The sequence below is a fragment of the Talpa occidentalis genome, unplaced genomic scaffold, assembly GCF_014898055.3.
Source record: "Talpa occidentalis isolate TD23 unplaced genomic scaffold, MPIMG_talOcc4v2.1 talOcc4.4, whole genome shotgun sequence".
NCBI lineage: Eukaryota > Metazoa > Chordata > Mammalia > Eulipotyphla > Talpidae > Talpa > Talpa occidentalis.
The window spans coordinates 95,908,416-95,924,082 of record NW_023604295.1 but is presented as its reverse complement, the minus strand read 5'-3'; the positions used below and the strand labels follow the sequence as shown (position 1 = coordinate 95,924,082).

At 42.1% G+C, this 15,667-nt stretch overlaps 1 protein-coding gene across 1 annotated transcript in view; it reads left to right on the top strand.

Annotated features, from left to right (window-relative positions):
• The first annotated feature begins 1,931 nt into the window (after nt 1-1,931).
• Nucleotides 1,932-15,667, top strand: part of GRK7 (G protein-coupled receptor kinase 7) — a 33,157-nt gene continuing 19,421 nt past the window's right edge. Inside the window, 2 exon segments of the mRNA XM_037525863.2 lie at nt 1,932-2,543; nt 3,854-4,291. Of these exon segments, the coding sequence (XP_037381760.1) occupies nt 1,932-2,543; nt 3,854-4,291 (1,050 nt within the window).

Genomic DNA, 15,667 nt, shown 5'->3' with positions numbered 1-15,667 from the left:
GTAAAATTAGCATTTTATATCAATTACAGATTGAAATGAATGTTTTTGAGATATTGAAGTTAATAAAAGATATTGTTAAACTTAATTTCATTGCTTTCTTTTTACTTCTTAAATGCAGCTGCTCAAAAATCTTACATTACACGTGACTTTGTATATTTCATTGGACAATCCTGGGCTTCGTGATAACTCGGGGGTAAAAGAAAGTATTAGAATGAAGGAAATCAAGCAGTTCACAGCATATATAGTTATCAGCGAAAAGCATTCTTTTTTCAATATCAATGTGACGACAATTCTACCATTTTCTCAGAGCTCTGCCCTGTTAGATTGCTACTGTTTTCATAAGACCCATGGGGAAAGGCATTTCCTCTTCAGGAGAGATTTATTCTCAGACTGATTTTTCACTCTCAGAAATCTGGATGCAGGATGACATAACAAGGACAAAAAAAAAAAGCACCAACGTTTCTTGCATGGTTTTCAGAGCAGAAGGCTTGGTTCCCGGCAGCGGGCCCACGTGCAGCGCACCCCTCTCTGACATAGGGGTGATGGTTTACAGCACAGCAGTGCAAAGGCAAAGGGCACCCACGAGTTCCTTACATAATTCTTGGTAGCGTGAAGCCAAGTGTGTATCTGCTCTGGGGAATGGTCGGCAAGCTCTGACAGGCAGACCGAGGCCATCCTGACGATGTTTTGACAGTGTGTGCTAAAGGTTGTTTGTTTGGAAAAAGCCTAACCAGCCTTGTCCTCCCTCCTCCACCCTCTCTCTCTTTTCTCTTTTAAACACTCTGACATATTACTGAATGGCTTTGTTTTTAAACTGCCTTTGCCTTGCTTTGTGAAGAAAAAGCTTGAGTATTCTTTCCCTGTAGGACACAAGTATTATTTTTGGAGCAGAGGTTCTTAGCCTGATTTCTGTCTAAATCAATTTCTGTTTGCTGTGAGGTCGTGGTCTGGAGGGCTCTGAGTGAGCTCTGTGGGGGAAGGCTTCCTAGCCACCTGAGGGAGCGTGGGCAAAGATGTAAGGGCCACACCTAAAACTTCTCTGCTTGGGTCTCAATACAAGCATCCTTTGCATTCAGATTCTACTTGTTCAATTGTGCCCTTGGAGCAGCGCCACTTGCTGTGAAGTGGTGTGTTTTCACTGCTCTTATCACCTCCTGGGATGTCCAGAATCAAGCTGACGTCTCCCCCCGCCCCCCGTTCCCCCGCGCCCCCCCCCCTCCACTTTCTTAACCTAAGTATTTTAGGTCAGCCTCCTCCAAGCTATGAAAGCCGTATCTGAAGGATCTCTGCTAGCTGCACGGGGTACAGCTCGCTGTGGGAAGTCACAGCCCCCCGAGGACAACTGCTTGAGTCCTAAGGGCCTCTGTGAAAGTGTCTCAGAACTCAAAATTCAGAGCATCCCCTCCTGTAACTTACTCTGTTGTCAGGTTGCTAGACTCAAGGAAGAAAACCTCACCAGCTTCTCACAGTTCCTCTTTCTGTTCTGTTATTCCCTCAGAGTTTATATAGCTTGATCTTGTAGGAAATGTAAAATTAGAATAGTTTATAATTTAAACAGTTTTTTAAAAATTCCTTTTTTTTTTTTTTAATTTTCTATGTGTTTGGGGGAGCAGGAATGTGTGGAGAAAGACCCTGGTGGTGAACAAGTAGACCTGCAGGTGGCCCAGGCAGGTTTCCCTTTGGTGACCTTTGGTGTGCCCTTCCCTGGCTGGCTATACATAGCCAGCAAAGCTTCTTACAAGAGAAACCTCCTTCTGCCCCCTCCAACAATCTCACCCTTGGGCGAAGGGACTCCCTGTAAATCCCCGGGAAGTTACTGAATCTTTAGAAGAGCATCAGCCAGCTGGCCCTGAACCTGACCGCGTCCCTGTCAGGCTGCAGCCCTCCCATTCATCCTTTTCTTGCCCTGGGGTGTACCTCTGTGCTCAGGCATGGTTGACATGGGGGGCCTCGACAACCTGATCGCCAACACGGCCTACCTGCAAGCCCGACAGTCTTCAGATGGAGACAGCAGGGATCTGCAGCGCCGGTGCAGGGGCCTGAAGCTGCCTGGGCTGCAGTGCTGCGCCCAGCTCCGCCAGGCCCTACCCCAGGACTTCGACAGCCTGTGTGAGCAGCAGCCCATCGGTCGCCGCCTCTTCCGGGACTTCCTAGCAACTGTACCCACTTATGGAGAGGCCGTGGCCTTTCTTGAGGAGGTGCAGAGCTGGGAGCTGGCTGAGGAGGGCCTGGACAAAAGCAGTGTGCTGCAGGGACTCATGGCCACCTGTGTGGCCACCCCAGCCCCGGGGCACCCACACACTTTCCTCAGCCCTGCTCTGGTCACCAAATGTCAAGCAGCCACCACTGAGGAAGAGCAAGTGGCCCTGGTGGCACTGGCCAAAACTGAGGCCATGGCCTTCTTGCAGGACCAGCCCTTCCAGGATTTCCTAGCCAGCCCCTTCTATGACAAGTTTCTGCAGTGGAAAGTGTTTGAGATGCAACCGGTGTCAGACAAGTACTTTACCGAGTTCCGGGTGTTGGGGAAAGGCGGCTTTGGAGAGGTAAGTGTCTCTGAACGGCCAGGTTGAGGGGTGAAGTATACACCATGAAAGAATTTTGTTTTGCCTCTTTCCCCTCTTAAACTCAAGGGAACTAATTTATGTAGAAATAATTTCGGTGCCAATGTTCATTCCTCCCTCCTGTCACAGTGAGAATTGAAATGAGGATGGCACAGCGGAGTAAGTGTGGGAGTCACTAAGCACTTTCATCGTGGGGTCTACACCGGGAACACACTGAGATGTTCTGGGAACTTTGGACTATGATAACAACATAGATGGGGGACCTCCCGTTCCTCTTATTTGTGGTAATGGAGGAAATTTGAGAAAAACTTCAGATGTTTAAGAAAAAACTCTTCTTGACTGACGTTTTACACTACTGCTATGCCCAGGTCTTTGTTTCTCTAAGTAGAAAAAATATTTTTTGAGGTAAAAGTCACATAAAATTATCCATTAAGCATTTAAAGTGTCCATACTGTTTTGGAGGTTCGTCCACATTGCAATAGATACCAGGACTTCATTTCTTTTTATGACTGAATAATATTCTATTTTATGACTGTTCTATATGTCATTTATCCGTTCATCTTTTGATGGACCCAGGGTGTTTCCACTTTTGACTATTGTGAATAGTGCAGCTATGAACGAACATTCATGTACAAGTATTTGTTTGAAGACCTGTTTTCTCATTCTCTTTTAAATGCTCAAGAGTGGAATTGCTGGGTCATATGGCAATTCTCTTTTAAACTTTTTGAGGAACCACCACATTCTTCCACATTTTACATTCCCCACCAAGAAATGCATGAAGGTTTGAGATCTCCACTTCCTTGCCAACAATTTTCTTTTGTAATACTGCACCTTGTGAGAACAGAGTGGTACCTTGTTGTGATCCTAGCTTCTTCTTGAGAATCTTTCCTTCTTAGAACATCTCTTTTCTCAGAAGCTGTGTCTTTTAGGCCTCCTTGGTGGCCTAGGGTTAAGTCTCAGCACTATCACTGCTATGGCATGAGTTTAAAGCCCAGGCAGGGAGCTAAACCACATATGGTGCAGCAGACCTCTCCTGTCTCAAATGCTGCTCCCCTCAGCAGTGTATTTCAGCAAATCCATCTGTTCTGCTCCCCACCCTGTCTCTGATGAATCCTGTCACTCCCTCCCTACACCTCTGTCCTATACCCCAATTCTTCTACTCAAAAAAAAAAGCCTGCGTGTTTTTCCCCTTGCCTGATTTCTCCCCCTTTTACCCCCTTTATCATCCACTCTTCACCTCCTTTCCAGTGCATTCTACTTCAGTCTTCCTCTCCCTTTCTTTCTTTCCTAAGGTATGTGCCGTCCAAGTGAAAAACACTGGTAAGATGTATGCCTGTAAGAAATTGGACAAAAAACGACTGAAGAAGAAAAATGGTGAGAAAATGGCTCTCTCTGAAAAGGAAATCTTGGAGAAAATCAGCAGTCCGTTCATTGTCTCTCTGGCCTATGCCTTCGAAAGCAAGTCCCATCTCTGCCTGGTCATGAGCTTGATGAATGGGGGTGACCTCAAGTTCCACATCTACCATGTGGGTGTGCGGGGCCTGACCATGAGCAGGGTGGTCTTCTACTCGGCCCAGATGACCTGCGGTGTGCTGCACCTCCACTCCCTTGGCATTGTCTACAGGGATCTGAAGCCAGAGAATGTGCTTCTGGATGATGTCGGCAACTGCAGGCTGTCTGATCTGGGGCTGGCTGTGCAGGTGCAGGAAGACAAGCCCATCAACCAGAGGGTAAGTGACTCTATCTGCCTCAAGTGTGAGAGAAGGGAAGGGCTGTTCTATTCCCCGGGCGAACAGAGCCTTACATGCAATTCCTCTACGTTCTTTTTCCTAAAGCCCTTAAGTTGTCATCTTGCCTTCAGTGGAGTGGTGTAAGAGGATTACCTTAGTCAGTTATTTGGGGGCTAATTTGCTCTTCTCTCATTGGAGCCTTCTTTGTGAGCTGGAAATGGTCTGTGCTGAGCCACAGTCAAGGTCTAGGCAGCTTCCGCTAATAACCATCTCCTAGGTGCCATGTTCCTGAGGCAGTAAAGCCTTAATTGGATAAGAAAAAGAAGTAAGCCTTAACACTTAGCATATTAAAGTAAATATCTCCTGTTGAATGTGGAATGGGAATTAATATTGGATAAAGCTGAAATTTCAAAAGAAAATATATAAAAAAAATACAAAGGCAACTAATGTTAATTTGATTAATTTGTCCCCAAGTGACTTGTAGAGAATTCTTTTTTTTTTAAAGCGAATTATTAAAGTAGGGAGGGAACTCAATGGATTATAGTGGAAGGTTATTTGTGCTTTGGTTGTGTGATTTGGTAATAATATCTGAAAGGGATCATGATTTTATACTTCTAAAACACAAAGTTATAAAGCAGAGTTACTTCAGTTAAAAAATTTTTAAAAATCATAATTTCTCAATTATGTTAAGTGAACAACACAAAAACTTTGGAATTCTGACAGTTCATTACTATGAGTTTCTGTACACAAAATTGAGAGCTTCCCCAGGAAGACAAAGGCCCAAGTCAGGTTCTTAAATATTCACATAAAACTTTATTTTTATACTGTTTTGAAACTTGCAAGGCAAAAAGAACAGTCAGAAAAGGAAGTGAGAAAATTCATGGCAAATTTGGGAAATGTAAGAATTTTAGACAGCTGTAATGTAAAGGATGTTGACAAGATTTGTGGCAGGCAGATCATGTGAAGGCATGGAATACTTTCTTGTGGGGGACAAGGAGCCCTTGAAGGGTTTTAAGAATAGGACTGACATGAGTAAATTTGCGTTTTGAAGGTAGATGGGAGGCAGAGAAGCTAGTTAGTAGGCTAAGGAGTAGTCCAGTGTCATATGATGATGGTGGCCCATCACATCAAACAGCAGGATTGAAGAAATAGGAGTAAATTAGAGCATTTGAAAGGAGATTTGATGGGACTTCAGGACAGCTGGGTATGAGGTTAAAGGAAAGAGAAGGTCTCTAGCTCCAGTGCCCTGAAGGAGGAACAGAAATTGGCAAGTGATTGTATTGTACATGAAGATCCTGAACAACAAACAGGTAGAGATGGTGAGTGGACTTTTAAACTTATTGTTCCAGTGCCATGGAGAAAGGTCTGGGTTACACAAAGGGAGTTGCAATCATCATGACTTGGGGAAGCAGTCGGTAGCATTGAGTCCCTTGGAAAGCTGTGTTAAGAAACATCAAGCTTGGTCTCACTCATAGCAGGAATCTAGAAAACTTAAATAAGGGACCAGGAAAATGAATATAAGAAAGTGAAAATCAAAATCAACAAAAAACTATGAACCAGAGACACTTTTTGGGGGGTGGGGGGCGGGAGGGGAAGGATTGGGGTCAGAATGGGGCGTTTGCAATTGTATGGGGGAATATAAAAATAAAATTTAATATTTAAAAAAAAAAAAAAAAAAAAAGAAACATCAAGCTGGAGGCATGTGCCTTGAAGAGGTTAAAAAAGTAGAATGAGGGACAGGAGTGGCATAGTCATAGGGGTTGCATCAGCTAAGGGTTGATTTCAGCAGCATATCATAGAAAACCCAAATTACAGTGGATCAAGACAAACATTTATTCCTGTTGAGTAGTGAGTAGTGTAAAAATAAGCAGTGGCCAGCAGTGGCCAGCAGTGGGGAGGATGGTCACGAGAAGTGAAACCAGGGAAGAAAATGGAGTGAAATAAATTTGGTGCTGAGGCCAAAAACAAGAGGGAGAGTATTGATTCTCTAGGAAAGAAAGAGGGTAACAGATGGGGCAGTAACCAAGGAAGAGGGGCAACCAGATGGAGGACTTCAGTAACACGATCTCCTAAGTGGGTGGACAAGTAGGTTGGGAAGGAGGCAGAGTGTTTACCTCCTTGGGACATCACTGTGGAGCAGGAGTCTTGTGAATCCATGCCTGTTTATGCATGGATTCATGCTGTTTAGGTTTTACATTGTCAACTATGCAGAATAAAAATGTTTCTCCTAAAGTGTCCCTTATGCTAATTAGTGATATAGCACCACCTTGATGGTGGCTGAGGAGACATAGGGTCATCTCTCCTTTATAAATCCCTTCTCAGAGAAAATTTTTAAGGACATTTCTTCCTGTGCTGTTTAAGAGCAGGTGCCTGTGTGTACCTGTTTTGGAACCTGCGGGAATCTTTCAGGAGTCTTGATATTGTCCACTCTAACAAATGTGTTTGGTAGAGAAGTTTATTGTTTAGAAACTTCTGGCCTTTTCGCCTTTCCTGAGTCCCTCTCATCCCCTGAGACCAAACTTCAGGGTTTAGACCAATTGCCCCAATTCAAGAAGTTTTATCAGTCCCCGGGCCTGCCACTATAACCCAGGGGACCAGCAGGAATAGTTGGGGGAGAGGGAGTAGAGTCAAAGAGCAAGATTGGAAGCCATGAAAAGAAAGACAATTGAAAGGAAAGCTTCTCTTGACTGCTTACCCCTCCACAAAGCTAAAGAATTCCCTACTTACTGTAGCTACCACATAAAAAATTGGGTTCAAAAGTGGATTTAAGGTTAATATATTCACAGTATTTCATAGAAGAAATGAAAAATGACATATTCACAGGACTTCTGTAACCCCTAACATTCATTTCTGGTGTCAAGACACAGGCACACCTCACAAATTTTGCAGGTTTGTTTCCAGACCACCCCAGCAAAGCAGTGCCACAAGAAAATGAATTTTTTGGTCTCCTGGTGTGTATGTTTATATTGTACTATAGTCTATTAAGTATAATAAATGTGATAGCATTATGTGAAGGAAAAAAATTTATTTACCTTAATTTAAAAATACCCTATTGCTAAAAAAAAAAAATGCCAACCATCGTCTGAGGCTTCAATAAGTCATAATCTTTTTGCTGGTGGAGGGTCTTGCCTCAGTGGTGATAATAGCTGAGTAGTCAGGCTGGTAGTTGCTGAAAGTTGGGGAGGATGTGGCAATTTCTTAAAATAAAGACAGTGATGAAGTTTGCCAAGTCCACTGGCTCTTTCTTTTACTACAGATTTCTCTAAAGCATGTGATGGTGTTTGATAGTATTTTAGCCACAGTAAAGATTCAGTATTAGAGTGAAATTTCTCCACCCTTGCTCTAATCAATTAAATTTATGTAATATCCTAATCCCCTTGTTGTCATTTCCACAATGCTCACAGCATATTCACCAGGAGTAGATTCCATGTCGAAAAACCACTTTCTTTACTCATCCATAAGGAACAATTCCTCATTTGTTAAAATTTTTGATGAGATTACAGCAATTCAGTTACCTCTATAGGCTGCACTTCTAAATTCTAGTTGTCTTGCTGTTTCCACCAGCTCTGCAATTACTCCCTCACTGAAGTCCTGAACCCCTCAAAGTCATCCAGGAGGGTGGAATCAACTTCTTCCAAACTGTTGTTAATGATGATACTTTGACTTCCTCTCATGAATCAGAAAAGTCTTTACGGGCTTCTAGAATGGTGAATCCTTTCCAGAAGGGTTTCAATAGACTTTGCCCAGGTCCATAGGAAGGATCACTACCTATGGCAGCTACGTCTAACAAAAAAATGCATTTCTTAAATAAGTCTTCAAAATTGAAATTATTTCCTGATTTTTGTGCTGCAGGATGGCAGTTGGATTAGCAGGCAGGAAAACGACATTCATCTCCTCACACATCTCCATCAGATCTCTTGAGTGAACAAGTGCATTTTCAATGAGCAGTAATATTTTGAAAGGAATCTTGTTTTATGAATGGATTGTCTCAACAATGGGCTTAAGCTGTTCAGCAAACCATGTGGTAGACAACTGTACTCCCATTCAGGCTTTGTTTTCCCTTTTAAAGAGTACAGGCAGAGAAGATTAGCATAGCTCTCAAGGGACCTAGGATTTCCAGAGTGTACATAAGTTTTGGACTCAACTTAAAGTCACAAGGTGCATTAGCCCCTCACAAGAGAGTCAGCCTGCCCTTTGAGGTTTTATTTTATTTTTTTTTATTTTTTTTTTTTTTAATAGAGGCATGTTTTCTTTCTTTCTTTCTTTGTTTTTGTTTATACATGCACTGGGTACAGTCAGAAGTGCGGGAGGGTGAGAGAATTCACCAGAGCCAGAGCAGGCAGAAGGACCGAAGTACACTGCTGAGGGGAGCAGTGGGCGGCAGGAGAGGTCTGCTAGCCATGTGGGACCCTCCTCCGGTGGCCGGGGAGCAGCCGGGGATCGAACCGGCGCCGCAGAGGCTGTGGGCAGCCTCGCAACCCAGCGCTCAACCGCTGCGCCACCGGGGAGGCCCCCCTTTGAGGTTTTAAAGTCAAACACTAACATCTCCTCCTTAGCTATGAAAGTCCTAGATGGCATCTTCTTCTATTATGAAGTTGTTTGGTCTACACTGAGAATGATAGTTCAGTGTAGCCACCTTCACCATCATAATACTAGATCTTCTGGAAATCTTGCTGTAGCTTCTCCACCAGCATTTGCTGCTTCACCTTGAACTTTTATGTTATGGAGATGACTTCTTTTCTCAAACTTCATGAACCAATCTCTGCTAGCTTCAAACTTTTCTTCTACAGCTTCCTCATCTCTCTCAGCTTTCATGTAGTTGAAGAAAATTGGGGTCTTGCTCTGGTTCAGATTTTAAGGGAATGTTGTAGCTGCTTTGATCTTCTCTCCAGACCACTAAGACTGTCTCCATATCAGCAATAATGCTGCTTCATTTTCTTAACACTCCTGTGTTCATTGGAATAGTATATCTAAGTCCCTTCTAGAACTTTTTCTTTGCTAACTTTTTGGAATGAGAAGTCTAGCTTTCATTTTATCTCAGCCTCTGACACACATTCTTCACTAAACTAAGTCATTTTTTTTTAATTTTATATATTTTTACATCATTTTTCATTGTTGTACAATGTATATGCATTTTCATCTTGGTTATAGTCCCCATAAAATTCCCACCACCCGTGTTTTGAATCTACTCCCTTTTCTACCCCCACCCCTTGCAGTGTGTCTCTGGTTTATAGTTGCCTATTGATTTTGATTTTTACTTTATTATAATTAATCTTTTTCCTGATCCCTTATTTGGGTTTTCTAAATTCCTGCTGTGAGTGAGACCATCCAGTATGTTTCTTTTTCTTTCTGGCTTATTTCACTGAGCATGATCCCTTCCAGCTCCATCCATGTTGCTGCAAATGGCATGAGTTTATCTTTTCTGATTGCTGAGTAATATTCCATTGTGTGTATTTACCACATCTTCTTGATCCAGTCATCTATTTTTGGGCATTTGGGTTGTTTCCATAGCTTAGCTATTGTAAATAGTGCTGCAATAAACATTGGGGTGCAGGTGTCCTTTTGAATTAATGTTTTTGTGTCCTTTGGGTAGATACCTAGTTGTGGAGTTGCTGGATCAGATGGAAGCTCCATTTTTAGCAGATTGAGGAACCTCCACACAGCTTTCCGTAGTGGTTGGACCAATTTGCACTCCCACCAGCAGTGCAGGAGAGTTCCTTTTTCTCCACATCTTCCCCAACATTTCTTGTTGTTAGTTTTTTTTTTAAGATGTGCCATTCTCACTGGTGTAAGATGGTATCTCATTATAGTTTTGATTTGCATTTCCCTGATTACAAGTGATGTTGAACATTTTTTCATACGCCTGTTGGCCATTTGCATTTCCTCTTTGGAGAAGTTTCTTTTTAGCTCTTCTGCCCATTTTTTTTTTTTAAGATTGTTATTTATTTATACAAGCACTGAGTACAGTCAGAAGCATGGGAGGGTGAGAGAATTCACCAGAGCCAGAGTGGAGAGCAGGACAGGCAGACTGATGAAGTACACTGTTGAGGGGAGCAGCGGGCACGGCAGGAGAGTTCTGCGCACCATGTGGGACCCTTGCCAGGGGCTTGGGATCAAACCAGCGCTGCAGAGGCTGCGGGCAGCTTTGCAGCCCAGAGTTCAACTGCTGCGCCACCAGGGGAGGCCCTCTTCTGCCCATTTTTTGACTGGGTTATTTACTTTGCTTTTGTTGAGTCACCTCAGCTCTTTGTAGATTTTTATGATCAATCCTTTATCATTAGTGTTGTGTGCAAAAATTTTCTCCCAATCAGTGGGGTGTAACACTAAGTCATTTCTAACTTTTGATTTAAAGTGAGAAAGGGGCAACTCTACCTTTCACTTAGAGACCACTGAGGCATTACTAATTGGCCTAATTTAAATATTGCCTTATCTCAAGGGATAGAGAGATTCTTGGAGAGGGAGAGAGACAGGGGATTTGCTAATCGGTGTCAGAAATTATTTCTTGATAATAACAGCTATTAAGTGTTCCCCAAACAATTACAACAGCAACATGAATGGTCACTAATCACAGATTATCATAAAATAGTGAAAAAGTCTGGAATATTATAAGAATTACCAAAACATGACACAAAAACACAAAGTATGTGGTGCTGGGGAAATGACACCAAAAGACTTGCTCGACATGGGGTTATCACAAATTTTCAATTTGTAAAAAACAAAATATCTGCAAATCACAATAAAGCAGGAGCAGCAAAACAAGGTGTGCCTCCAAAGAATTACAGTGAACTTTCTGAAGACGTTAAAAAGGAAACCCGGCTGATCATGAGTTTGCTATCGGCAATGACTTTGTGCAGTCCTTCCAAAGGAGACACAGCGACATGGCTTTGTAGACTTGGCTTGATTCTTATTCAGCTACTCATCAAATCTTGTGTAAGTTAGGATTGCTTTCTGTTACACATAACAGAAAACTAGATTTTGATAAGGATTCAGCAGCTCCACAATTTTAGGGCCAAAATTCTCTTGACCTCTTCCTCCTGTGACAAAAAGATTTTGCAACTCTAAACATCAAGTCTGCATCACAGGAGAAAAGAAATTGGGGAAAAGGAGCAATGTCAACAGAATCTGCTTCCTCCCCATTGGCCAGGACCCTGGAGCATGTTCACCTCTAGCTGCAAAAGAATGAAAAATAGAAATTTTCATTTCTAGCCTCTGTTTTAGGGGATGGTAAAGGAAAAGGGGAGTGAGATTTGGTATTGGGAATGCCCACAGAACTATCACACCAGCTCCCAGGAAAAGAGGAATATTGATAAGGACTAGGAAATCTGATTCAGCTTCTTAACTCATGCAAGCATTAAAAATAGGAAATAAGACCTCCTTGATGGTGCAAGGGGTTAAGACACAACCTATGAAGCTATCTGCAGCCACTGCAACATGAGTTTGATCCCCTGCCAGGGAACAACCCACATGGTACAGCAGACCTCTTCTCTCTCTCCTGTTGCTCCCCTTAGCAGTGTATTTCAGTCACTCTTCCTGTTCTGTTCCCCAGTTCGTCTCTGGAATCCTCTCAACCCCCACAACTCTGACCTGTACCTAGTTCTTGTAAGTATAAATAAATAAATCTTTAAAAAAACAACTAGGAAATAATTATTTCAATGGAATGGTAGGCAGAATTCTAAGATAATTCCAATGACCCTTTCTCCTGTATTTGGGGACATATGTGAATATGATGAAAGGTCACTCCTCTACTTATATGACTTTATAGAGCAAAAAGGATTTTTAAGATAAGGTTATTATGCAGTAATTAACTTTGAGTTCATCAAAAGAGAAATTATCCAGATGGACCTAACTGAATCACAAGAGTGATGGGTATATGGGTTAGAGATCACAGATGAATAAGTTTAGCGAGAAAGGTCTGTAGAAGGCTGAGATAAAATGAAAGCTAGACTTCTCATACCAAAGCATAAGACGGCTTCAACACATCTTCACTGTTTTGTGGATAGAGGAAGTCATGTGATAAGGATTGTGGGTGGTCTCTAGGAACTGAGAACTCCCAGTGGCAGATAGCCAGCAAACAAGTGGGCACCTCAGTCCTACAACCACAATGATCTAAGTTCTGCCATAACCATATGAATTTGGAAGAGGATCCTGAACTTCAAATGAGAATGCAGTTTGGCAGAATTCTTGACTTTAGTCTTTTGAGCTCCTGACCACAGAACCCACCATGAGAGTTTATCCAAGAGGATTATTTTAAACTACTAAATTTGTAGCAATTTTTTGCATTGCAATAAAACACTCATACAAATTGCTAATTATTAATGAAGGAAGGTAGCTGGGGAAAGATTTTTTGCATCAAAAATTAATGGGAAAGCAACAAAGTGCTGGATATTGTTAGAAGGACAATGTTTTCCTTTTCGACAGGATTCAAAACACCTACCACCTTTTATAATAGAAATTGAGAATTCATGCTTCTTCCAAGTAGGTAACACTTCTCAAGGTATGAGCTGGAGTATCACAAGCCCTTTCAAACTACTGGGGAAACACTAGGTGAAGATTGCTCTACAGACAATAGGGAGCCACTGAAGGTTTATCAACAGAAAAGTGGCATGACCAGAGTGATTTTTGGGATGATGACTCTGACACTATTAAGATGAATTGAAGGATAAAGCTACTGAGATTGAGGAGGATTGGGGACAAACAAAGAACTATTGAAATGAGCCACACATGAGGCAATGAGACTTGAGATAGGCCTTGAACAGTGTTATGTGCTGAGTTCATCCCCTAATCTCTCACTTAGGCTTCAGCAAGACCCAGATCTGTACTTACTTAAAATGTGACTGTCCTCAGTGAAGGAATGAGGGGGGCACAGAATCACTCCTGGACTGTGGTGACTGAGGACAACACCCCAGAGGAAGAAAGACAAGGGCACCTCAGCCCAGATTTAGAAAGTCTGAGGCAGACATGTGAGGAGAGGCAGAACACTGGTCTGGGAGATGGAAAACCTGGATTGCTGTCCCCCAATATCGCTGGTTCACTGCCTCTCAGACTGACCTCAGAACATATTTAATCTCTGAGATTTTATGAGTCTATGAGATCGTCTTTGAATTATTAGGAGGAAAAAGACTTGTAAATGCAAAAGATTAACATGGAATAAATTACTATGATTTGCTTGACTAACAGTCAGAGTTTTTATGGGGAAAAAAGAATGTTACTTAAGAAAGTGAAACTAAGGGTTCACACAATAAAAAGTCCAGGTGTTTGAAGAACCCCAACTCTGCCTTCCTCAGCAGAGAATGGCCACATTCTCAGGGTTCTGGCATGGAGGCTCCCTGCACCTCCACACATACCCTGCCACTGATACTTACCCCTCTCTCTTTATGGAAACTTCTTTATAAATAGTTCCTTCATAATTCCTGGGGAAAACTCTTAGTGGACAACTCTGGTCATGTGCACAACTACAGCCAGTGCCATTGGTCACGGCATTGTCCTTTGTGGGATCATGGGGAGGATCGACCCCACCTAAATCTCAGGACTGAGAGGAATGTGTTCTCCAGAGGAACACAGGGTAGGAAAAGATATTAAGCCAAAATAGTGGATGCCCCTAGTACCCGCTGTGACCTCAATGGTTTGGAAAATTCAGAAGATTTTTAGGCCCTTAATCAAGGGATGGTGGGATCTAGAACCTTTACAAAAAGATTCTGTAAAGTAGTGACTATTATTAATTCCATTTTGTATATAGAGAAATTGAGACTCAGAGGTTAAGTCACCCATCCAAAGTCACCTTGCTAGTATGTAATAGGAATCCAGGCTCATCAGATTCAAGAGCACTTACACTTTCAGCTCCACCTTGTTGTGGTCACAAGGGGAGGAGAATGTCACCTTTGGTTTTTAATGTTATATAAGGCTCTCCACTAGGTAAAACTCAGATTTAGTGCATGTGATGGTATTAGCGTATCTTTCTCAGTCTGGTTTGATATGAACACCAGCCACAAGCCTGGTTGAACCTCTGACAGAGTTAAGACTTCAAAAAATAAGTACACGCCCCCCACCCCCCCGCCCACACATACACACACAACTACACAGGGGTTAATGTGGCTAATATCTCAGAGCTAGGACCCCACATAGACATGAGGTGATTAAATGTGGTCCCAGCTACTGTTCACATTCACTTATAAAAACGTGGTCAATGAGATGACAAGCAGACAAACACTTCCGCTTGTTCTTGGCTAATATCAACATGCACCAAATAAAACCAACTCATCACTTTTTAAAGACTCTGGGAAAATATTATAGTAAAATCTGGCAACGGGGTTCATATCAGGACGTCTCAAATTCAGCATTTTATGTGAAAACAGTGACCTTCAGATTTATGTACCATCAATCCTTAAAACTTGCTATATTTTTAGAACGGAAATGAGGTTGTCAACAGTGACCATAGGTTTGTGATATGTTTGGTCATCTTGTCTGCCTTGAAGCTTCTGGCCAACTCCTCCCATTCAGAGGGACAATGGATGACAGAGGTTGGGCATTGAGCCTTTATTGTACTGAATGTAACCTAGAGACATACCAAATAAGTGATGTTTAAAAGATCTCTGAAAGTATTTCATTGGAAGTTAACACCTATATATATCTCACACATCTTGACCCTTTCCCCAGTTTTTGAGAAAAAAAAAACCTAATTTTTGAGAAATTAGTTCTGAGAACAAATTTAAAAGCTATTCTGGTTACTTTCTGGTCTTACATTGGTCTCCCCTAAAATTATTACCACTATCACTGATTAGATTTAGTTCTTAGTAACTTTTCACCATTACAAAGCTTTCAAGTTTATTTTCAAAATATTTATCACTACTGAGGACATTCAAAAATATTCATACAGTCTTGGCATTGTTTTTAACATCCCTTTAATCAAAAAGTATTTATTCATTCAACATGTTTATTGGCTTTTCACATGCTGACTATGCTAAAGCTGAGAAATAGAATGATGGACAAAAATGGGCATCATTTCTACCCTCATGGAGTTTACAGTCTAGTGGGGATGACAGTACTTACTTAATAAGAATGTAAAATTTCAGTTATGAGAAAAGCTGTGAAGACATGGTACATAAGGCTCTCTAAGGAAGATTTGACTTCACATGTGAGGATCGCATGTCTTTCACAGGGGAAATACAACTTATTTAATATCAGAAAGACAGACAGGAATTCACTCAGCAAAATAGCTGGGGTATTGCCTTAGGCTGGGTTCCCAGAAAACAGACTGAAACAGATTTACATGTGGAAGATTTCCGAGGAGCACTCTCAAGAGCTACATGCATGAAGAAGGCAGGGTTGGCCAGAAGGAGCCACTGACTCACAAGGCGGTGAAACTAAGACCTCAGGCGA